This window comes from Festucalex cinctus, chromosome 2 (genome assembly GCF_051991245.1).
Source record: "Festucalex cinctus isolate MCC-2025b chromosome 2, RoL_Fcin_1.0, whole genome shotgun sequence".
Lineage (NCBI taxonomy): Eukaryota > Metazoa > Chordata > Actinopteri > Syngnathiformes > Syngnathidae > Festucalex > Festucalex cinctus.
In genome coordinates this window covers 17,846,260-17,872,015 of record NC_135412.1, presented here as the reverse complement: position 1 = coordinate 17,872,015, position 25,756 = coordinate 17,846,260, and the positions used below count along the sequence as shown (strand labels likewise).

At 40.1% G+C, this 25,756-nt stretch overlaps 2 protein-coding genes across 5 annotated transcripts in view; both read right to left on the bottom strand.

Moving 5' to 3' along the window:
* The window catches only part of slc2a4rg (SLC2A4 regulator), a 45,434-nt gene extending 41,107 nt beyond the window's left edge, over window positions 1-4,327 (bottom strand). For 2 of the 3 annotated variants that reach the window (XM_077513449.1, XM_077513452.1), the window contains exons 1-2: window positions 3,863-4,320; window positions 2,097-2,314 (exon numbers count right to left, since the gene is read on the bottom strand). In XM_077513449.1, coding sequence (XP_077369575.1) covers window positions 2,097-2,314; window positions 3,863-4,114 — 470 coding nt within the window. In that variant the 5' untranslated portion in view covers window positions 4,115-4,320. Of the gene's footprint in view, window positions 1-2,096; window positions 2,315-3,862 lie in introns of all 3 variants that reach the window. The other variant, XM_077513450.1, reaches the window with a different exon arrangement.
* Window positions 4,328-5,546: 1,219 nt separating this feature from the next.
* The window catches only part of LOC144013992 (uncharacterized), a 56,896-nt gene continuing 36,686 nt past the window's right edge, over window positions 5,547-25,756 (bottom strand). Inside the window, exons 4-9 of one of the 2 annotated variants that reach the window (XM_077513447.1) lie at window positions 25,632-25,722; window positions 25,138-25,535; window positions 22,578-22,730; window positions 21,061-21,219; window positions 18,969-19,103; window positions 5,547-9,744 (exon numbers count right to left, since the gene is read on the bottom strand). In XM_077513447.1, coding sequence (XP_077369573.1) covers window positions 9,262-9,744; window positions 18,969-19,103; window positions 21,061-21,219; window positions 22,578-22,730; window positions 25,138-25,535; window positions 25,632-25,722 — 1,419 coding nt within the window. In that variant the 3' untranslated portion in view covers window positions 5,547-9,261. The remainder of the gene's footprint in view (window positions 9,745-18,968; window positions 19,104-21,060; window positions 21,220-22,577; window positions 22,731-25,137; window positions 25,536-25,631; window positions 25,723-25,756) is intronic. The other variant, XM_077513448.1, reaches the window with a different exon arrangement.

Here is a 25,756-nt window from a genome sequence, read left to right as displayed (position 1 = left end):
AAAAAGCCATGGATACGTTCACTTGGAACAACAACTGAGGTAAACGAGGCTCTCCTGTGTTTAGTTCTCATCTCGGCATGTGGCGAGCTGGGAAATAGGGCCTAAAATTCTGGATCACTGACCCTATATAACCTACAATCACGAACACATTTTCGTGTAAATATGATCATGGAAGTATTGCAGAATGGGTTTTACGGTCCCTTAGCAGGCTAAATTGATTAAAAAAAAAAAAAAAAACGAATACAAAGTTAGAATATCATTTTGAGAACATTTATTGTGCAAACCGCAAAACTCAAATAAAAACTCAGCAATCAAATGCAAATAACATTGCTGATAGTATAAATGTTAAGAAGAAATGAAAATGCTAATATATTTTTATATATCCATTATCCTGCCTGATGTATGGAGTAACGTGATGATTCATTTCTGGTTTTCAGACTTGTGTGTTTAATGTGTAGTTGCTGTATTAATTTCTTTCAACACTTAAATGCAAATTCACAGGCTAATTTGCTGTTCATAGCTGACTACGCTCCAGCCAGATTTTTATGCACTGTACCATGTTGGTGCTTATTTTGTTATTTTGCTACTCTAGTCACTAGGGGTGTGAATTGCCTCGTACCTGACGATTCGATTCGTATCACGATTCACAGGTCACGATTCGATTCGATACCGATTAATCCCGATACGAATTTATAAGTCGATTGTTGCGATTTTTTTTCATTCAAATTTAGAAAATACTAATCAGTAAGCTTGTAGAGTGTAAGATTTATATGAAAATGTATTATTTATTTATCTGAAATTTCAGTCTTATAGAGGTTGTAATCTGTTTCATGTTTAAACAGCATTAAAATAAAATATTAAGGCTTAATGTTCAGTTCATATAACATTCTTCCATGCTTAAGGTGTGAATCCTAAAAAAATAAAAAAAATAAAAAAAAATAAAAAATAAAAAAATAATAATAATAGATTTTGCCTATTATTGAATCGATTCGAGAATCGCGCGATGTAGTATCGCGATATATCGCCGAATCGATTTTTTTTAACACCCCTACTAGTCACATTGGTTTAGCCGTTAGCATAGATTCTCAATCTTTTCCTTTTTCCCGGTGTCACATGCTTAGCTGCTCCTTGTCCTCGTTTCGTGATAATGAGACTGGTCAGGAGTATATCCTTTTCGCTGCCATGGAGGCAAGGACGAGTTCCCTACAGGATCAAATCCGCATTGCAGTGTTTAGTCAAGCCAGCGAGCCAAGCTGTAGCTCGTAGCTGGTGTGGTGCACATTTACTTAGCGCCTAGCGGTAGTTTACAAACAGCCACGAAAAAAGGGAGGATGAGGGACTTTTTCATGTTGACGTATATTGTTTTTGTTGTTTTTTGTTGTTTTTTGTTTTGTTTTGTTTTAAAGCTAAAACGATACCGCTATGCGGCAGCTCTAGTTACGACTATGTACGGGAGAGTCCCCTTGGGCCAAATTTGTGCCGTCTAGCGCATATAACTTAGAACTCGCACTTCTAGGTGATTTTTTATGAGAGGAGACAGTGAGAAATGGAGAATGTGGCCTATCATTCTGTAGCATCCAAAGCTAACACGTAACAACACTTAACCTAACATTAGCATGTATGTTTATTTTGAACATTCCTAGCCAAATATCCTGAAAAATAAGAAGGATGCAGCACCTGTGTGCGACCTGTCAACAATAACAACAAGTAACTGCAATCCCAGCAAACCATGTCCACTGAATAGTACTGCAAAGTAACTGGTACTACCTGTTTTTGCCAGTGGGATAGTGTAAGCAGCAAATAGTCAAATGCATCATTCAATGGAAAAAAATGAATGTTTTATTTTTCTACAAGATGATCCAATATGCACACATTATTCATGAGAGGCAAAATGTTATTAGTACCAATCACCTCACTTTTTTTGTTCAAACTGGTACTACCACATGAAGTGGACTCGAAAGTTCACTTCTCAATGTTGGGCAACATAAGTTTATCATTTCATAAGGATTTTCATTAAATTAACGAAAGTCATGTTGTGATTCATGAATGGGATGCTCCCACAACAGCAAACAAAAAGTGTTTTGGTGATGTCCTACCTGTTTCTGGGGACAGGGATATGAGAAGAAGTGAGCTGTTGTCTTTCCATCTGTGGTCCATTCTGTCCTGATGCTGTCCTGAAGCCGATCTCTTGATTCCTGATGTCCAAGTGCATGAAGCTGCTTGGCGTTTGCCCATTTGTGCCTGGGCAGTGAGTAGGACTGGTCCTCTTCAGGCTTGCAGTGCAACCAGTGTCTCTGTGCTCGCCCAGGCCAGTCTGGAAAAGTAGGAGATTAAAATCGGGCTAACATTGAAGGTATGAGTATGAGGGACGCGGGTTTAAGAAGCTAAGCTCTCATTGCAAAGTGATTATTTATGGTAGTTATCCTTTTAAAAGGAAGATGTCAGAATGTTTAGGATGGGGCAGTGGTGTCTGTCAAACTTTACTCATTTCTTCGCTCATTTCAGTTATGTTGTTGGAAAAATCAAATTGAACAATAATTATACAGTGAAATACTAACTGGAATTTTCATGTACAGTACTGTGCATGGCTACGGTGTCATTTTTTTTATTTTTATTTTTTTTTCGGGACAGAGGTGAGCAGTAAGGTGCTACACTTAAGTACATTTGTTTGGATTACTCTTGAGTATTTTCGTCAATAATAAACACCACTAGTACTCTGCTACATTGAGCCCACATATTGCTCACGCCTTTTAGTGAATGCACTAATACTGCGCTACTGTATGTCTTACACGGTCCTAAATGTCCACATTTCAGCCTACAAAAACTCCACTTCAACCTTGAGAAAATATGTTGTGGCTTGTAATCTCAGCCCTATTGTATTATTATGTCACCAGTGTAAACAAAGAAAGTTCATTTAAGTAAAACAATTTCATTCATTCACTTTATCCACACTAGGGTTGCGGATGTACAGCAGTCTAAACGATCAACATGCCACATATTTACAATCATTACAGTCACATTCACGCCTAGGGACAGTGTGGAATCATCAATAAACCCAACAGGTGACACGGGGAGAACATGCAAATTAACGATTTGAACCTGCTCGCTACACAACTGTGAGACAGATGTGCTAACCAATGGGTGGTTTCGGATTGCTTGTGGTTGAATTTGTCTTAATTTGCTTTCTTATAAAGATGACATTTTAAAATATCAAATATTCTTTTAGTAGAGTGCACGTTCCTACATTTTTGTCAAGTTGTTTATTCTGATTTTTTGAATTACAAATAAGTTACTCACGTAGTTGTAGTACTCGAGTACTTTTTTTTTGTTTGTTTGTTTTTTGCTACTCTACACCCACCTCTCGTCATGACCAATGTGATGTGACATCATTTAAAACGCGTGCACATACAAACCGGCCGGGTGATGGAATACAAAGCAACAGTAAAAGTGAGCACTGAAAACTTTAAGCAGTTCCTCGAAGGAACAAACAACGTCCAGCACAGCAGTGTTGCGGCGTGCATTTGTGCAAGAGGCCAACTGGAGTTTTTTAGGCCTTCTGCAAAGCTCCACCCTGAAGTATGGAGGAGGGGGGAGGGGCACCACTTTGGTACCCTCTTTCCGGTGAACTTTGCAAAAAAAACGCGAGCTCGATCTGAATTGGTAATAACACTTTCAAAACTGGATTGAGGCCTACTCGGAGCGTGTAATGGCATGTGCGCCGAGGTCGGACGGTGGAAAGCTGCGCGTAAAGCGTCAAACTTGGCACTCGAGTGCGCACTACGATGGGCCTGTGCAAAAAAAAAAAAAAAGCACCAGAAAAAGCCACTCAGTTGACAGAGTGGTTCAAATATCGACAACTTACTTTTTCCCCGTCGTGCAATCGTCGTCCGTTCGCTTCAACGGAGGCGTTATCCTTCGTCGCCTGGCCGTCTCGCACACATTTGAAGAGGACGGTCCCGTTTGTGGTCGCCCCCGCCCGCGAGCCGCCTCCGCCGCCGCCGCTTTTCTCCAGCCGGCTGTCGCGGAGCACCGAACGGTTCCCCCGGTAGCCGAAGTCCGCGCCGGGGAGCCGTGTCCCAACTACCGGCTTGTCCAAAATAGATCTCGAATCCATTTTAAGAGCGTCCAAGTGGAGACTAAAGAAAGAAAACCCGCTTTCTATAGATCTTAGTGCAAAATTCTCGAGTGAGATACATTTATCGGGATTGTCGCGACTTACTGGCTATTATTGGTGTCGTCCTTCTAAAGTCTACTCTGCATGGAGCGTTTGGCTAGCCGGGACATCCAAAAAGCCGCCCGGTCCGGAGGATAAACAGATTGTTTTGCCTCTTTCCTCCAAAAGAATGCCACGCCCCCTGAGCTTCAACCCCATTGGTCGTGGCAGTACATAAACATTACACTCTGGCACGCGTCCACAGTAAGGCGCTCTATGATTGGCCCATTTGCACGCGTCAGTCACGTCTGTGTGTAATCTAATTGGTTTAGAGGGGGGAGTTGGGCGTCTCCTCGTTTTACCGGCCGGTGTCTGTCGATGTCGACATATTAGCCGGGCTGAGGTGGAGCAGAAAAATGAAACAAAATCATCGCGCTAAAGTTTATCTGTCAATCGTGTTGCACATCATCGGTTAAATTATTATTGGACACTGTTATCAGTAGACTGACTAGGATCGAGGATTAAAAAAAAAAAGTACATTCCGACACATGGGGACTGGCACACCAATAAAACAAAACCTCATATATGATTGTGTGATCAATCATCATCACATAGCTACTGCAAATATGACATCCCTGAATGAAAAATATTCATTATTTCAGTCCTATTTTTAGGGGATAAAGCCATCTTTTACTGAATGAAATGCATATATGAGGAGTTTGCAGCTTTGAATGTAGCTCACGTCACTCATCCCCCACCAGTCTTTGACCAAAGCCACGCCCCCGGCCAAATGTTGCATGTTTAATGATTTTATTTTTTGGGGAATGTGCCATCAATGAAAAACCAATGAGAGTTTATAATCTTACCTGAGGAGCAGAAATGTTCAAAGACACCATTCTTGTAAATTCCACACTAGTGTGGAAGAAACTAGTCTACTCTGCCCAACTTATTTTCTATATTAAATTATATTTATTATGAATATAATATTGGTATAAATTAAAATATTAAGCCGTTCAGAAAATGGATGGGTAAATCTATTATATATTGATATAATTATAAAATTATTTTATTGGTTAGATTAATTCAAATATAAACAAAAATTCAATCGTGTTTTGAACCGGGAGTCAGAAGTTGGAAAATAAATCAAATTTTGTTTTTGTTGCAGCCCAAGTAGTCATACAGCATGTAAAAACGTAACAGTTATTTCAAGAATACATTTTTGTCAGCCTGCAGCCTTGCAATTTTACATTTCAACACCTGTAGAGCAACTTAAAGCATCCGCATGTGGCTGTGTGCTTTATTTGTGCTTTGTTAATAGCTCACGATTGCGAGATCATTGCTATGTTGTCCCATTGGCTGGTTCAAAGGAGGGACTGTATAGGCAAAAGACAAAAACATCATAATGTGCCTCTTTATTAGAAAAGTAAAAACTCACTTTAATATTTTATGAAGGATAATATAAAACATTACAATCTTTTGCATATCTTCACTGCCATAATATTTATTTGTGTGTATATTATATATATATGTAAATATATGTATTTGTAAATATATATCTGTGTGTGTGCATATATATGTGTGCATAGCTACACATATGCATACATATATACACTCACATACATATACATAGATATATATACATACATATGTGTTTAATATTCTTTTCCAACTAAAACCCTGTGCTTTGAGAAGATACAACATTGGCTACAGCTGTCACAGCAGTATTGGCCCATAACTATATCCAAAGACAATTAACAAACATCGTCTGTATGTGCATGGAAAGCAGGAAACAATTTTGCATTCACAAATGACAATGTGTCTGTGATAACCAGTTGACCCCCCCCCCCCCCAACCCCCCACCCCACTTCCCAACAAATATACCGCAAACTCTACATTGTGACAACATCGGAACAGCAGCAGAGTATTTTACACATTTACATATCCGTACTGTATTTTGTGCAGCGAACATCTGTCTCCATCGGCGTACGACAATGTTCCATCAAAGAGATCATATCAGTGCTTTGTATCGAGATAAAGGAAATGGGGCCTAAAGTGACAGCCCCGGGGGGGGGTTACAAGTGAGAGCCAGCCAACCTTGTGCTGAGAGGCTTCTCAGCTGTTTGCCATTTTTCATATATCAGACAGTTGTTGGGCAAATGCTGCATCGTTGTCAGAACGGACCTCTCAGAAGTGGACATTAAAAGCCCCTCCTCAGCACGGCGAGGGAAAAAGGTTAAGAAGTGGGGCAAAGCGAGCTCTGTCCATTATTGGGGAGTGAATGCAGCTGGGGCAAAAAAAAAAAAAAAAAAGTGCTTCCTCCCCTTAACTGGAAACGCACATGGCTCAGTGTTGCAGTGTGTGCCGACCCATGTGTGTGTATGAGTGTGTGAGGAAGAGGAGGAGGAAGATCCGTGTCTGTTCGCGGTGATCCACATCCAGCTTCATGCTCGTGCTTCTTCTCCCTCCCCCACTTCTATCACTCCTTCTTGCTCCCCCATCGCAGAATATAAACAGTGAGGCTTTCAAATCCCGGTGGCTTCAATCAATCTTTTCCAGTTCTTCCCCTCCTCCGGGTTGCTGCTTTGGAACGGGGGGGAAAAATTCTGCTGTGCATTACATGGCAAAAAAGTTACAACAGAAGACTAACAAACATGAGATTAATAAAGTACCACAATAATTGTTTCATCTCCATATATCAACGCATGCACTTTTTGGATCAAGCAGGATAAATTGCACCGACACGTAGCAGACTCGTTTCATGGCAGTGGCGTGAGCTATTCATTGTCCAAAAGGAGAGTAAAAAAAACAAACAGTGCAATAAAATACATTTGTGCATTTGCTTCTATACGCGCGTTCTCACACAGTAACACTCCAAACGTATGCTACTGACCTTCCAAACATTTGCATGGCTCTCTCACAGTGAGATCATTCCGCGAGATCCGTCAACACTCTTGCCTCATAACCTCATGCCCATCTATTAAGGTTTTCTTTTGTCCTTCCTTTCTCGTGTTCACCTTCCCCAAAGCTACATGAAAACGACATTGTTGACAAAGAAGGATGCGGGGGGCGGAACGCAGGCTGAGGAGAGGGCGAGGGCCAAACGTCCAGAGGACACTCCTCGCTTGTTTTCTTTGGAGTGCAAAGCTTTCTTCTACTCTTCCAACCAACAAATTTACGCCTCAAAAAAACTCGAGAGCGCAACTTTTGACTCGCAGCCAGAGAGCAAACCGGGACATTTACGATAAGAAATGTGGACGGCCTTTTGCGCAGCTGCTGAGTGCAATAGTACAATGGTGATAAAATCACATTTCAAAGAAAAACAAGTCAGTTATTTGATGAAGTATTTGAGAAGAAATCATTATTTTACTCGAGTGGTTCTCCTGCGTTTGAAGGAACACCAGGAGTTCGGGAGAGGTCAAGATACACCTGACTAAATGATTTGTGATTGGTCATCAGGGAATTTGATGCGCTCAGTGGTCGACTTGTGGCTGTTGTGATTTCTTTTTAATCCCTTCGTACAACGTTGAGCAAAAAAAAAAAAAAAAAAAAATGGCCGGACGAATATGTGCAGTATTAATTGACATGTATAAACATAACATATGGTGTTCCACAGGGTTCAATTCTGGGGCCTCTACTGTTTTAACTGTATCTCCTGCCCCTGGGCTCCATCTTCACAAAAAAAGCAGTGGTTGTTTTAAAGTGCTCTATAAACATGGAAAGAGTTGAGTGTTTGGAGCCAGCATCCTAACTGCATGATTTGCAGTGCCAAGTTGAGCAATTTTAATCCAGCACAACTAGTTACCTAGCAAAACTAAATGACACTTCCCTCAGCCAGATTCGATGAAAAGGTTACTCTCCCTATTTGTTTTGTTCACAAGTAAACCCTAATGTCTTGAATTTGAAAGAAAAAAGAAACAATGAAAACGGGTTTGGCGAATGCAGATAGGAAACTGGTGGGGTTGAGTACCACCAACAATGTTAAGAACCACTGTTTTACACAAATATGGAAACGGTTGTATTGTGAAATCTGTCACCCGAACTCTTACTCAACAATCTGGCAACCCTGCACCTGATCGCTTTACGCTGCCAAGAATGCTTGCATGAATGTGTGTGTGTGGGGAGAGAGTGAGAGAGAGAGAGAGAGAGAGAGAGAGAGAGAGAGAGAGAGAGAGAGAGAGAGAGAGAGAGAGAGAGAGAGAGAGAGAGAGAGTGCGAGAGAGGTGTGTCATCACCCTGTGGCTACAGATGAATGTTTGTCAAATCTGAGCGTGAATTGTTAACTGATGTCATAATTACCTTGAGGATTACATTGAGGACCAAACCAAACACAGAAGAGATACACCAAAAGGGCCGCTTTTGATAACTGCCAATAAGTTTCGGGCACATTGATGTTGTTTAGAGAAATGGACGCCTTAACTAGATTTGGCTTACATTTGAGCTTGAGCAGGCCTCCACATGACCGTCCGACCTTTGTTTGTACAAAAGTCTCCCCTGCCAGGCAACAGGTCAGTGTGCACAGGGAACCTGTTTCAGATGTTTGCTTAGGTTGAGCTGAGCTCCAAAAATCTTGGTGACATCCATCTGCTTATATTACATAAGTGTGTGTGTTTGTAACGGCTTGCACTGTGGCCTCCTTTTCCTAATATAGCCCGCATTGTCGCTACTGCTCACTGTGGTTTGCACAAATCATGCATTTACATGTTCTATACATATTTTCAAATGTGCTTGAATTGTGAGTTACGCCACACGTCAAATAAACACTGTTCGTACAAAAATAAAGATATGATGGAAAATGATGGCCGTAAACATGAGTAAAGTCACTGAAACAGTACTGTATGTTTGAGGATGAATATTCCAGTCGTCTTTTTCTTTTCTTCTCTTGTCGATAAAACATTTTGGTCCGTTTAGGGTCAAGGCCGGTTTCCGAACCGCAGACCAATGACGGAAATTCTGAACCTGGATTAAACCCTGTTTTGTACCTGATGTCAACACAAATTTGATCGTCATTTCGTTTGTTTGGATTAGTACCTCGAAGTATGTACAGCAACCTTTACGGCGGGTGGGCAGGACCTGTCCCTGTGGGGATCTTTCTGTGCCGTTTCTGCCAGCTACAGGCCAGTGACGTACATCTCCATGCCGTCGTTAAATGTGAAGATGGTGGTGGTGCTGGAGCTGCTGCCTCCTTTCACGTCGCTGATGGTCTCATAGAAGTTATCACCCCCGGGCAGGCCTCGAACGGGCAGGGGGTTGGACGCGGAGCCCTGAGGTGCGGCTGGCGGCACCTGTTGCTTCTTCCTCTTGAGGGTGGCGGCGCCGCCAGCCGCGCTATTGCCGGCCTGCTCACGCTTACGGTGGCTGTCAATGGTGGCGTACGCGGCGTCGGACTCCGTCGCCACGCTCGGGGGCCAGGCCCGCTCACCCGTCGCCTCGTAACAGGGCTCCTCCTGGGAACGAGCCTGGGCCTGGACCCCTCGGCCCCGGCCCTTCCCTCTTTCCCCGCCGAAGGAGCGCGGAAGGGTCTTGGCGCCGTTGTTTTCCATGGGGGTCTTTTTCTTCTGGGTTTTGCACACAATGGAGTAGGTGTCTGCAATCTAACAACACAAAAAAAATGAGAGTCAGAGGTGGGTAATTGAACTCATGTTCAATCGCTAATTTAGGATGCTAAGAAACCGCTAATTAATTACGGCGCCATTGTATGATACGGCAGAAGTCTCCGACGTAAGTGGCTAGCGGCTACCTGGTAGCATGACCAACAAGTGTCTGACTGCCAGTGTCTCAAGGAACACCGGCTGGTAAGTAAGTTAATTGTAATTCACTTTCCATGTTTAAAGGAAGGGAATGTGCCTTAAATTGTATGTTGAGGCATTTTCATTATTTTTATACATATATATATATATATACATATATATATATATATATATATATATATATATATATATATATATATATATATATATATATATATATATATATATATACATATATGTATATACATATATGTATGTATACATATATTTTTATGTAAAAAAAAAACAACAACAACAAAACACTAGCACATCCACCTCCCAGTATTGAGGACTCGGGTTCAAGTCCATGCTCCGGCCTTCCTGGGTGGAGTTTGCATGTTCTCCCCGTGCCCGCGTGGGTCTTCTCCGGGTACTCCGGTCTCCTCCCACATTCCAAAGACATGCATGGCAGGTTAATTGGGCGCTCCGAATTGTCCCTCGGTGTACTTGTGTGTCTGGATGGTTGTTCGTCTCTGTGTGCTCTGCGATTGGCTGGCAACAAGTTCAGGTTGTACCCCGCCTATTGCCCATAGCCAACTGGGATAGGCTCCAGCACCCCCGTGCCCCTTGTGAGGAGCAAGTGGTTCAGAAGATAGATGGATGGGGAAAAAAAACACCAGAGCATCCAAGAAAGACAAAGAGAATATTTTGCCCCCCCAAAAAAAAATCTTAGTTCTAAAATATAGGAGTACATCTCTCTCCTTGAACATTCTCTGACAATGAGCGCCCCACTGCCACTTACTGTAGTGGATGCACACTTAATTACACTTAATTCTCGGACAGCCAAAAAAAAAAAAAAAAAAAAAAAAAAAAAAAAACATGTTCCCTGAGATCACACGCGCATGGTTCAACCCGATGTACTTTAAATGGGGACAGGTGTGTTTTAATTGAAATGTGATTGATAAGTTCTGAACACAACCACATCACAGTTATAAAAGGGTGTGCACACTTGTGCAACCACATCATTTCAGTCATGAATTTTTACTTCTTTGCCAAGATTGTTTTTAATTGAGTTGTGAAGGTTCTTCTTCTGAAGAAAAATACACGAGTAAAAGGTAAAAAATGTACACTTTATCCAAAACAATACTTGAGTCAAAATGTAGTGTACTACTGCCAGCCTAAAGTATTTCAGCCAAGAAAATACAATGTGCAAACACGGGAGACAACTTTGAAGCGTGCTAATTTGAGGTGCGAGCCTGATAATGTGGGCCGGGGCGAAAGAGTGGCACTGTGTTTGCGCTGTGCTGTATGTAACCTGACCTATTTTGACAGGCTATGATAAGACAGAGTAAACTGTGTTATCGCTCCGTCAAGGTCTAGGCGGAGAGTCAGCGGCGTTAGCTTCACAGTGGTTAGACCTGTTAAAGTTTCACAAGTACTTTGGCAACACAACAGCGAGCTACGGTGTGAAAGATCTGGACGCCAGCCAACCCGCTGACAGAAAAAAAAACAAAAAACCTTCTCAGTGTTTGCTAATGGACTTCGATCGCATTTCATTTGCCTCGAACCAGGCATTGTGATTGGTATGGAAGCCCAAAAGCGTCAAAATTCAATAAATAAAAGGCCATTTTGAAATAACTATCCTTTTGATAAATAACAGACAATTATGTAATACAGCCATTAAATTGTAAAATGAGGTGTTAGTATTATTATGAAAGTGTTATACTATTCTTTAATATGTAACAAATATTTTATTTTGATTAAATATTTCATAATGATTAACAAGGTCATACTTTTCTAAAATAATGACATTTAATTTATTTTTCAACGTTTTATGAGATAAGAATTTTTATTTTTTTTTACAAAGTCAGTTTTTTACATTTACATACATTTTACAATTTGATGGCCATATTACAGAATTGTCTGTTATTTATCAAAAGGATAGAAATGTCAAAATGGCCTTTTTATTTATTCAATTTTGACACTTTTGGGCTTCCATATTTTGGAGGTGTGTATGCATGCATACTGTACATTAGGGCCAAGTGATTAAGGAAAAACATAATTGTGATTATTTTTGATTGATATAGAATTGACAAATGATTACTGATTAATTTCGAAACTATCAAACCTCACAGTGCTATGGAGTTCATCTTGTCTTCTTTTTAAAATATGTTGACAAAAAAATCTTAACTTGCTTCAGCTGAAATTGCCAGCAATAAATTTATAAATAAATAAATAAATAAATAAATAAATAAAAATGAAACCTCAAGACTACTAATTGTATAGCTTGAAAGAACAACCAGAAAATTAATTACAACCAAGTATTTTTTTTTTCTTTCCACGAAATAGGAAGAATATATGCTTTTGAGTTTTATTATATTTCCTGCCTGTATGTGTTCCTATAATGTTTGTGTGTGAATGTTCATTATCTGAAGGATAATCACTCTGGAACACGATGCTAATTGTCTACTCACCTGTCAATGGGATTTTACATTGAATGCTAATATTAGCGATTCGATTAATAATGTTTTTAATGATTGTGAGATGCCAAATTTAAATCACAATTAAAGCAATACAGTACACATGTGGTGTTTATGTGTCTCGTACTTTATAGACTTGTAGTGAAACCTGCGTGACGTGTGGGGGATTTGGTTAACTACAACTGTGACTTGTGGCATTTTTGTGTCAAAATTCCTGCAAGCAAGGTAGCACGAGAGCAAAGGACTGCGGGAGGTGTCTGTGTTTACCTTCCATGATCACACCCAAAACCAGCAGCTCGACTTTAGTGGCGCGGACACCTGCTTAGCACATTCTAACCAAATTCTCAGCGGAAGAAGCCACACAAGTATCTTGAACCCCATTGCGCTTGTGTTGTTTTTTAATTGGATAAATAGCACTCAATTATATTGTCCTCCGAGTCTAGAGCTACGCACTAGCATGTTTTCCATATGTGTTAGCATTAAGCTAAACTGCCACCCGTGAGGCACAGCTAGGGTTGCCAACTTTCTCATCCCGAAATAAGGGACAGGTGCACGGCACGGTGCCATGGTGGTTTGAGCATGATGTGTGAAATCAGTGTATATTCCGATTAGATTCGAAATGCACAAAGTTTGTACATTCCCTTTAATCCTTACTGCAGGCCATCATTATGTAACCTCATACAAAACCTCAAAGAAGCTCTTTACCTAAAAAAAAAACAGGTTTAAAAAAAAAAAAAAAAAGAAATGCAAAAGAACCAAATGTACTTTTTCCATGGATACTTTTCTATCTTCCAGGTTTATCCATTCTCTCTTCCTAACCGACCGGACAACACTATACATTATTATTATTATTATTATTATTATTATTATTATTATTATTATTATTATTATTATTATTATCTAGCCACTTACACAGTATAAGCCGCTACAACAAATGCACGTGACGATGCCTGATGCCTGTAATTAGCTGACAGGTGCCGTGCTTCGTGACATTGCCGTTTTAGCTGATCTAGGACCTGTAGAGTGTGGGTTGCTGTGTTAAGCGCTGATTGCGAAACTTGCCAGCAAGCTAAATTCTCGCAGTATTTGTTCATAAATAGTACATCTTGTATTGCTTCCGCTGATACGTCCGCAGCTGATGTATTAAGATCGGCGTTTAGAGTGTAGGCGACATGAAGCTGTGACGAAACCAGGAAGTGCCTCTTTCACTCTCTCTCTAGTTGCCTCTCTTACCTTGCAAGATCTCCACATAACACCCATCAACTCATTTTATTGGCTACGAGCAACTTCCTTGTCACTTGTCTACCTATGGGAGCAGCCGTGGTCCAAAAATGGCAAAGATGCCATTTTCTGCATTTCGTGTAAGAATTGCGAATTATTTTACGTTTTTTTTTAGGTCCCGTACGGGACATAACAATTTAGCCCAAAATTCAGTTGGCAATCCTAGGCACAGCTAGTAGCTAGCTGATAACTAGCTAGCTAGCTAGCTAAGTCGTTTTAAAAACACAATAGCAGTAAACATATTGACTCCTTTTGTTTTTAATGACTTGTTATCTATTTAGTTATTTGTCAAACTTCTGCTTATTGTGAAGTGAGTTGAATTGGGTCAGTAGTATCTCAAGGCACCGCTGTATTCTTGTCCCTCCCTTCTTCTCTGAAAAGGGACATGCACCCCACCCCTACAAATCTCTTGTGTGACCTTTTTGGATAAACAAAGACTAAGGTGTACGCTGTAAGCGTTTACACAACCGGTGCAAGCATGCATATCTTGCTGTTTGTGCATACGCAGTTTGCAACATCGCGCAGAACAGGAAGGAAGTCACAAGACGGTGGGGATTTCAGAACTGGGCTGCAGCTGTTGAGGAAGCCAGCGCATTGTATTTTGTCTTTTCCCCCTCCCCTCTGCCCGTGTTCTTTTCTGTTTTGTCTCCCCTACACAAGACACAAATTCTACGGGCAGCTACAAACTGCAAACGGAAGAACGTGGCAATGAACAAGTCAGAGAAAGCAATGATGACAGACAGCAAAATAGAGATAACAAAACATGCAGTCAAGGCCGGCCGCTCTGGAAGCAGCAGTCGACTGCCGTTATGTGCTTGTACAATTCGACGACTATTCTGACTCTCGACTTTAGACTTAAAGAGTTTTACAGAGACAGAAACACCTAATGCTGAAACGAAAGCTAGTAACGAAAACGAATGAAATAATACTAAAATACTGTAGTAAAAACATTTTGTTAACAAAAAAATGAAAATGCTTTAAAAAAAATAAAATGAAAAATAACTGAAACTACATTTTACATTAAAAAAAATTTTTTTTAACAATAACTAGCTATAATTATAGCACAAATGTCCATTGTATTTATTTTAGTGGTGTGCGATACTGCAAATTTTGATATCGATCCGATACAAAGTAAATACAGGGCCAGTTTCGCCGATACCAATATCTACAGGACTGTCTCAGAAAATTAGAGTATTGTGATAAAGTCCTTTATTTTCTGTAATGCAATTAAATAAGCAAAAATGCCATACATTCTGGATTCATTACAAATCAACTAAAATATTGCAAGCCTTTTATTGTTTTAATATTGCTGATTATAGCTTTTTTTTTTTTTTTACTTGGTCTGAGGAAATATTCTATTTTGAGATAGGGTACTTGAGCTTTCTTAAGCTATAAGCCATAATCAGCAATATTAAAATTAATAAAAGGCTTGCAATATTTCAGTTGATTTGTAATGAACCCAAAATGTATGGCGTTTTTGCTTATTTAATTGCATTACAGAAAATAATGGACTATCAAAATATTCTAGTTTTCTGAGACAGTCCTGTATATCGATACTTTTTGAAAATTATAGTATAAACGGTAACTTAAAAAAAAATAAAAAATAAAATAAAAAATTAAAGTGGCTGTATTATTGAATTGCTTATTCACAATCAAATTTCAACCTTTAAGTGTTTTTGTGTTGTTTCTTTTTTTTTTTTTTTTTTTTTAAAGACAAAATTAGGACAAAGTTAATTGATTAAATAGACAATATTTTATCAACGTTTCCCCCCCAGAAACATTCCAACCATTACAGAATTTTTTAACGTTCTTAAAGTGCGCAAAGTGATCATATGAAGAGAAATTTAAACAAATACTTTATCATATACTGTTCAGAAATTACAAATATAAAAAATATCTAAAAATGCTGCCTTCTCACTTCTTTTTCAATATAAATAAACAAGATGTTAAAGATTATCATGTAACAACAAATATAAAGCAAAAAACAACATACCCAAAAAATATTTTTCAAGTACGATACTGTATGTGTTCATGCAATCTACTACAAAGATGAGATACTAAGTCATCTGACGATCGAATCACTACTGTGATATGCCCATTATCTTTGACCACACCGCAGCAATGCATAAAAACCAAAGAGAGCCACACTGAAACTGAACTACGAGATCGATATTTTAGGTGCCAGTATCGATCCGATATCGATAATATTGATATTTGGATCGATCCGCCCACCTCTAATTTATTTGGGTACTTCAGCACATCAGCTAGCTGGAAGAATGAAGGGCAAACAATCGCCTGAGAGTTTTGGTCTTTTAGTGTGTGTTGCCTAGAAGCGACCTCATCTGGCAGCAGCCAATTAAAAAAGGGCCACCAGATGATGTCGCAGCTTGGCGACAGCCGTGCTTGTGGCTTGCGTGTTTGGCATGGCGGTCACACTCATCCTGAAACATGACGCTACAGGTAGCAAGTGTATGGAAAGCAAGAGCATCTTTAAAGGTGCACGATGCAAGATTAGACTGAACTTTGAGTGTTAAAATAACCATATTTTTCACCCGCACATGTTTTAAGGCTTGTATAATGGACAGGAGGCACGACTGTGGCACAATGACTGTTGCACCTATTTTTCTGTAAAAGGAAAAAATGTTGGAGCGTTCGGGCCGGAATCTTTAACTGTGGCTCTGAGCATGACGTCATGCGCGTGCACGCTATTGTCCCTGTTAGCTCTCGCGATTGTTCACGCAACTTCACGGACAGGACAGCTAATTCAAACTGGATTTAAAGAGACATGCACCCGATACGTCTCAATCCCTTATGGAGACTCCACAGAAGACAAAGAGAAGTAAAAAAACTTTCAGACCAACATCACGGAAGGACGCGGATAAATATAGGAGCACCGTTTTTCAGCTGGAGAGAACTAAGAACTATCCTGGGGATGAAACGGGACCCACAGCTTGCTGACTTTTCGCTAAAAAGGTAAGATTTTGTAATGAAAATACGATAGGGTCTATTTATGATTGGCAGTGCAGAATAAAACTAACACACGGTCGCTAACTAATGTCTCGGCACTTGGGCATATATGATATTAGCAACGCACTGCTATCCTCAATGTCATCGGATTCACGGGACGCACTATTTACGTTTGGAAGGTTGTAATTACATAAGCTTTTGTCACTCAAAATGACTTTCACATACAAAGTAACTTGAAGATTAATACGTTTCTTACCTCTGTAGACGTTATTAAGCCTATGAAAAAGGCGTTGTGCTCCGTGTTTACGTTTGTTCGATTAACTTGGAGGTTTGCTCGTGCCCGAAAAGTCACGCACGCTCCTGGCCGTGTGCACGTCTCTGGGGTCCATTCCACGTTTTGCCAGAGGGGTCGCAAATGTGCAAAAACTCTGAATCTTGCATTGTGCCCCTTTAAAGGCCAATTGTTTTTGTACCTTACTGCTTTCTTGAAATTACTGTTCACATGACTTTAAAAGTATTTTCTTACATTTATGAAAGACCTGACTTATTGCACTCGAAAGCGATACTTCACTTATTGAGCCCATTATAGCAATAAAAAGTTAATATTTTGTCTATAATTCATTTGATACTTTCATTATTTCTCTCGTACAATTAATACTTAAAAAAAATAAAATGAATTTTGCCACCTGTTGTTGACTGAAAATGACATCACATGTGCTCAGTGCTCAGCTAACGACCAATCACAGCTCACCTGTTTTCTAGGGTTGGTCATGTGACATTCACAAGCTCAGCTGTGATTGGTTATCTGAGTCCTGAGCACATTGTGATGTTCTTTTCAGTTGACAGCAAGTTGCAAAATGTGTTTTTAAAGGTACTAAATTGTATATGAAAATATTGAATATATTATAGACAAAATATTAACGTTTGAGTGCCAAAAATGGCTAAATAAGTATCCCTTTAAGACAATTCAGAATTGTTTTAATTTAAATTTATATTTTCAGTGATTGAATTAGAATTATGAAAATATGTTCATCTCATCCTTGCTGATGTCAATGTTTGTGTAAGACGTAAGTGATTATAACACGTGTAACTTTCATTAATAAAGTAAATCATTTAACCAGTTACTGCCTCCGCAAAATTTTATTTGGAATTTGATACAGCTTCTGACATGAAGAAGTCGCTTAAAGCAATGGTAGTTATTACAAAAAACAGCCAGCAGGTGGCAGCAGAGTATAAGAGATCAGCCAGGACCATGTTGCAACAAGCTCTTTTTTTCCCGTGTTTTCAACAGGTTTGTGAATAATGATGAAATTTATCTTTAATCGAATGCTAATTGCTGAAAAACGGAAACAGATACAAATATATATTTTTTTCTCCTGATGAAAGAATATAATCTTTCTTTTGGTAGGTTCCATGTTTTTATAGCAATGGAACAGAATATTCTGTGGACCATGCAAAATCAGTCAAAATCCAGTAAAACAGCCGGCAGCGAATGTGGTTGGTTCAGTGAAAATGGCTGGGATAAGAAGAATGGATGTTCCATAATTAATCAACATCGAATGAATGAAAAATCGAAATCGAATTAAACTGAACTCTTGTAAATCAAAAATCGAATCGATTGAGGAAATTACAACCGATAGCCCTAAACAAAACAAAACCAACTATAATGAAAGTTCCCAAACTATTAGAGCACTTGTTGAAACACACTAAAAGTTGCCATGTATGTCATAATGGCTGCCCAACTGCTTGTCCTACTCAGCGTACGGCACTCGCGCATGCAGAGGAAAAGAGCGAGCGGATTGCGAGCGGATTAACGGGGGAGGAGCCGCTGCATGTGGAAGCAGATGTGGTCGGAAATGTGTCATTGAGACCCGATTGGACAGCGCAGACTTCCTCCTCTCACCACCAGACATCTCCTCCATATAATTAGGAAGAATAGGTCCGTTGGCAGGGGCCGTCCCCAGCCGGGGCTCATCCCATTCAGCCTGCGAAAGGCCTGATGCGTGAGTGAAAAAAAAGAAGAAGAAAAAATATCTCCATGGATGAGAAGCGGAGATTACTTTTTGAGAACGAGCGATGCTTTTGTTGGATCCATCTGGTGAGCTGTCTGTTGGAGACGTAGCTTGGCGGTGGAGGGGGGGTGCCAGGGGATTGCGGCCAGGGTTCATGCAAGGGGGGGTTGGGCCGCATGTAACCTAACCTCTGGCTGCAAGCCGAGTATGACAGGAAGGTCACAGGGCAGCCGTGTTATGACGGCATGCCCAATCAAAGGGGCGCCCCCATTTATAAACATAGTAGTCACAAATCACACATCCGTCTTTCTGCCTGTCTGTCTGTCTGTCTGCATGCACCTTCCCCTACCTCCTTGGCAGTCGGGGGCGACGGGTGTCCCTGTCCGTTCTCCATGCGGTGAGGGGGCGGATGCAAAGTGATGATATCGTCATCCTCTGGTGGCTTCCAGATGTACTGCTCACCGTTGCCCATGAACACTGGCTCCTGACACGCACAAAACAAATCATCAGCTCGGGCAACTATTGCGCAACACTTCCTTTCGTGATTTCTCAAATTACACCAAAGTGGCGAGATACTACGGGCATTAGTACTTTTTTTTTTTTTTTTAATACTAGCACTCTATAATGTTGCATTTTATTAAAACACATAGAAAAGAAAACACATCATTACTCTACTATGACCAAATAAAATGCAAGTACAAAATTAGCAGTTTGTGCATCATGATTTATACAAATCAAATGTGATGCTTTTTCATGCCGCTTTTAATGCAACTTAAAACTGATGTCATGCCCATGTCATACTGCATATACATACATGCACACACACATATACATACATACATACATACATACATTAGGGCTATCAGTTGATTACAATTCTTAATCGGAATTAATCGCACGATTTCAATAGCTAACTCACGATTAATCGCAAATTGCACAATCATCCAACCATCCATCCATTTCCTTGACCGCTTATTCCTCACAAGGGTCACGGGGGGTGCTGGAGCCTATCTTAGCTGGCTTTGGGCAGCAGGTACATCCTGGACTGGTTGCCAGCCAATCGCAGGGCACACAGAGACAAACAACCATCCATACTCACAAGCACACCTTAAAAACAGTCCTTCATACTTTAAAAGCTGACAATTCAGTTCACTTTGTTTTTTTAACTGAACATACTAAAAAAAAATAAAAAAAATAGATGCTATGATTCCTCACCAACTTTAATTTGTATGCATGCTGCTTCAGATTCAACTTGTTGATGCTTGTTCAGAAAGCAACCTTGCCCACAAGTTTCATGCAAATCAGCACTTCAAAAATGCTCCACTCACATTAGCATACAGAGAGACAGGAACCCCCGAGGTACTGTACTGCATATTGTGGAAAAACTTAGTAGAAAATAATTTGCCATACAAAAAAAATATGTTTAAAAAAAACAAAACAAAACACAATGTCATGCATATTTAATTACAAGCAACTTGGCCTTTCATGCTCAAACTGTATCATCTGTACTGTATTGTACTTCCAACTTGTAACTGCAGGCAGTCGCACGCGATTAGAAAACAATTACAAAGTTGTGTAACATCTGCACATTATCAAAACTGTATTCACTCCTCCAGCGTGAGGCAATATGTAATCGGAGACCGAATAAAATGGCTTCAAGATGTGAGCATTATTTATCGGCTACCTGTTTGCCATTTCTAGGCAGACTTGCTGATCGACTCAACGGGAGTACACAACACACACACGCACGCACACACGTGCACGCGTGCCTGCGCACACAACCACATAGAGGCGGCTTGGCAGCCCACCAAGTTCTTACATAATGCATCTTTCCACTCTTCCCAAGCCAGTAATATGGTACTGCAGCACAAAGCAAAAGGAGCAGAGGACCCACATCTGCACTCACAAATGCAGAAATATGCACACTCCCATTTAGTGGTTTAACAATGCTCATCAAAAGTACAAAAAACACAAGCTAACAAAGTCTTTCTAACTCAAGCACATACACAACCGAACATATAAAGAATAGAACGACAAAATGTGTCAGACAAAGCACAGAGAAGCCTCAACGACGGCCAACCGGTCATTGTTCTTCTCAGAAGTACCCGAAAAATGCAAAAGGTCATGTCAGTCACCAAATAACATTTATTCACTGTAAATAAGCCATTATGTCATTGCAACTTCTATCTATCTATCTATCTATCTATCTATCTATCTATCTATCTATCTATCTATCTATCTATCTATCTATCTATCTATCTATCTATCTATCTATCTATCTATCTATCTATCTATCTATGTATTTTCTCAAGGCTAAACGGTGCGGTTACTTTGTGGACAGTGCCCTCTAGTGGTTTATCAGCTGTCTCCCACTGGGTTTGGACTGCAGCTGACTGCTGCATACTGTAGCGTTTTTTTGTTGTTGTTTTTTTATGTATTACCTTTGGGAAAGAGTGCAGGTGAAAGGGCTCCAGGGCTTTGCGTGGAAACTCCTGACTGCGATGAAGTTGCGGAGCAGCAGCCGAGGGCGAGTCGCTCACGCTCGATTGGTCTGACTGGCTGTCGGCGCCGTTGTTTTCCTTCCTGTTTGTCTTGTCAACCTTTGATATCGCCAGTGAAGAAATAATGGACAAAGCTCAAGAAAAACAGCACAAAATTAAACATGCATGTATTTTGGGGGTTCTCGTGCCGACCAAGGGAGTATTTTTAAGACTTGAACAACACATCTATCTTCTCATTCAAATATTTGAGGAGAACAGAAATAGAAACGATTTAAAGTTACAGTTGACTTTTGGTGTCAACACCGAACTTATTGAAACAGATGCCTCATTCATCTTTTGCAATGAGCTATTTACTTGCAGACCAAATATTATTTAAATAACGCCACACTCTAAAAACAGTTGGGTCAGAAATAACCCAAAGGGGGGTTGACCAACTCAACTTTTGGGGTTATTCAATTAATTAAGAAAGTTGTGGCAAATGAATAATCCACAAAACAACCCAAAAATTGGGTTGCTTTGTGGGTTATTAATTTAATTTGACATTTTGGATTAAATCATTCAAAAAGTTGGGCTGATTCATTTTCCACCCAGTTACGTAAATTAATTGGGTTATTTAATTTAGCTCAAAAGTTGGGTCAATTGAATAATCCACAAAACAAGCCAACAAATTGGATTGCTTTGGGTCATTTAATTTGACCCAAGGTTTTGGATTAAATGATTCAAAAAGTTGAGTCGGTTCATTTTTCACCCAATTCAATTGGGTTGTAATTGCCGGCGTCTTTATTTCCATTTGAAATCTAATGCTTTTACTTTGACATGTAAAACCGGAAGTTGTAGTCTTACAGCAGTTCCGTAATTTTTACGCAGCCATAGACAAGCAAAGACGACGCGGCTTTTTCCTTTTGAGCTGGTTGCTCTTCGTCATCCTTCTTCAATTGCAAAAATGAGCAAATGGGCAAAGTTGGTTTAAGAAGCTGTTAAACAATTCATGACTGTGATGATTGGTTGTTGAAGAAGACTGCCGTTGATTGAGAGCAGGCCAAAGTGGTCAGTAGCATTTGAATTATCTATCGTTAGATTAGATGCTACGCAATGCTGTTTGTATTAAATGTTTGTTTTTGAATGTCTATTTTTTTTTTTTTTTTTTTTTTAAGTTGTACGGTGTTTTTCTGTGCATTAAACATCTGTGAAAGGCACTGGAGACTCGCATCCAATCAATGGGCGGTATATGAGGTATTCAATTTGCCCCAAAAATTGAGTCAAACGAATTCATTACTCAAAAAGTTGCGTCGGTCCATTTTTGACCCAATTTGGGTTATTTTTTTTACCCAACTATTTTTAGAGTGCACACGGAATGCTTCTTAGAAATCCTGCCAACCCAAAATCGAACATTCTGCTACATAAAGGCCAACAACGTACAATCAGTGAAAAAAAGTACAAGAACACAAGTAGCTTACCTTTCTGAACTTACGAATGGAAGCGTACTCGGCTGCAGTAGGTTCCTGGATGGCCAGCGAGTTGACCGGGGACAGGGGGGACCTGTTAACCCCGCTCGCCCCGTTATTTTTCCCTGCCATTGTTCCGTTCATGGTGCCATTCCCTCTGCCACCCTGGGAAGATAAGACAAATACAAGCACATACAGTGTTCATTATGGTCCAGCAAAAGCTGCAAAAAAGGGAAAACTTTAAAAACGTCAAAGTCTCAGATTAAAAAATATATATATATAGTATTTGTTCAACAACTATGTTAAATGACTCGGTAAGATGTTGCAAAATCAGTCATTTGTGGTTAACTGGCAAATAAATAAATATGCTTGCCAATATAATAGATATTGCCGTCACATTGCCATCACCAAATTCTTTACCAATGAATCTGCACTACAAGCAAGATGTTCAAACTGCAAATCTATAGTGGCAAATAAGGAAACGGCAGCTACTATTAATGTGTAAAATAGCTGCCAAATGATTTCAAGCCCCTGTGTGGGAAAAGTGCATCGCAAGATGGAGGAGACACACAAAGGGCTGCTTCTGCTTTAATTAAGCTTTGATTAATTAATTAGTAATTAAGTAGCGCTGCAGAGTGGTTTAGATTCTAATTGGCAGGCAGGACATTTTGTCTTAGCCTTGGATGCTCTGAGTCTCGCTCTGCCCCAATATCATATGGTGTTCCACAGGGTTCAATTTTGGGGCCGCTGCTGTTTTCTTTGCATTTGTTGCAAATGGGTTCCATCATAAGCGAGCCTGATATTTCCTTTCACTGCTGCGTGGACGGTCTGTTTCGAACATGGGTTTTAAATTGGGAAGTCATTTTAAATTGGACCAAGCAAATTGGCACTGTCGTTAAATTGTTAAATCCTTTTTTGTTGTTGTTGTTAAATCTTAGGCAGATGGTTAAAGCAAAGCCTCTTTTTCACAATGCCTTTGTCACATATCAACTGGATTACACAAATGCATTTTATTTTTCCTACTAATTGTCCATTTAGAAAACTTGCTTCAAAAAACATTCTTTGGTTTTCGATTCAGCATGAGACTTGGCTTTGTTTTACTGATTTATTGGGCTTACTGTCTTTATGTCATTAATTTATTGTTTTAAATGTGTTTGTTTTGATATGTCTGATTTTGACATTATGTACAGCACTTTATATGCAGCTAAGATCACTACAAATAAATTGCTAAAAATGTTTTCAGACATGGAGCTGTGTGTATGTACCAGGGTTATTTTATTTTATTTTATTTTATTTTATTTTAATTTTTAATTTTAGTTAGTTTTTATTTCACTTTGAGGTTTTTTTTTTGTTTTTTTTGTTTTTAGATAGTTAGTTTAAATTAGTTTTTAGGGTGGTTCTGTTAGTTTTATTAGTTTTAGTTATTTAATAAATGCTTAGTTTTAGTTTAGTTTTTGCTAGTTAGTTTCAGTATTAGTATTAGTATTCCATCCATCCATCCATTTTCTTGACCGCTTATTCCTCACAAGGGTCGCGGGGGCTGCTGGCGCCTATCTCAGCTGGCTCTGGGCAGTAGGCGGGGGACACCCTGGACTGGTTGCCAACCAATCGCAGGGCTAGTATTAGTATTAGTTTTATTTATTTATTTATTTATTTATTTATTTATTAATGTGTATTACTTGTGGGCAATAAGTATTTAAAAAATACGATAGGCGCGATGTCATCTGAAGGTGCTTTTCTATTGGCTGCTGCTAGATGCCGTCACTTATGTGTGACACACTTTTAAATGTACTTATTGTGGTTAATATTAAAATAAATCTGCTTAAAATCACATTCAAAATCATCCCCAAAGGCTCATGCATGAAATTAATTACCAAAGACTAAAACAAAGTGTCATGACTTGGGTTATGCAGGAGTAATGTTTGGGTCTTGTCTCATGTCAGGGGTCACGTCAGGATTAAGTTTGAGTTGAGTTCATGACCTGTTGGGTGTGAGGTCAAGTGTCTGCTTTGTACTGATGTAACCAGCATCAGGTTTTAGCTGGTTTGATGCTATGTGATGTTATGTGATGTCAAGAATCTACTGCGTTACTGGGTCAACAGCCAATCAGATAATTTCATGTCAGTACTGGTACTCACATGTCTCGCCACAACCAATGAGATCGATTCACTGTCTATATAAGCTGTCTGAGAAATGTGTATGTTGCCGGATTATTACTCACTGTTCCTCTGTGCATCTCCGCAGCCCAAGGGGGCTTGGCGTCTCGTGATTCTCGATGCATTCTCGTTGTTTTTCGTTTAGTCAAGTTATGTGAATAAATAGTTAAAACCTTATTTGTGTCTGCGCTTTGGGATCCAACCCTACAGTACATGACACAAAGGACATTTTTGCTATAATCATAATTAGTTTTAGTTAGTTTTGTAAACTTAAAATATAGTTTCAGTTAGATTTTGTTGTAAAAAGCATTTTCGTTTTTTATTTTATTTCGTTAACAAAATTGTTTTTTTTTTTATTTAAATTTGAGTTTTTTCATTAGTTTCAGTTAACTAAAATAACCTTGCTATGTACATACATTTCCATTTCCATTGCGGGCTCCGTTGGCCTGAGCAGGCGGGCTTTGGGCAGCCCTGACCGAAGTCAGAGCATTGGCGGATGCCGGTGGCGGCGCCGCGGGAGCTTTGGGGCCGGCAGCGTCCCCTTCCCGGACACTGACGCTCTCATACAGGCCGTCGTCCAGGCCGTGCGTCGGCGTCGGATTATTTCGCAGGCCCACCTCCGTGTAAGTGTGGTCTCTGGCCTCGCCCCCTCCCCCATCTCCTCCGATGTCCCCTTCGCCCCCTTGGCTGGACCCCTGAGGGCTGGTGGGGATCTGCGGAAGCTGGCGTCCCTGCGAAGGCCTCAGGTCCGTCTGGGAGCGCCGACTGTGGAGGAGCAGAAGGTCCATGCTGGCCGGGCGGCTCTTGCTAACGGCTGTACGAGAGAGCGGGCGCAGGGGGAAAGCGGGATGGTGCAAAAGGTGGTCAATCATCAAGGAAGCTTGCGCGGCATTGATTGTAAATCACTTACAGTTGCCGTTGCAGGGAAAGCGATTGATCTCATGCAGCCGGGTGTCCGATTTGCTCATGGAATTCAGTTTTGGATGTCGAAGGGTACCCTGCTGTCAAACACAATATGAACGTATTCATTCAAAG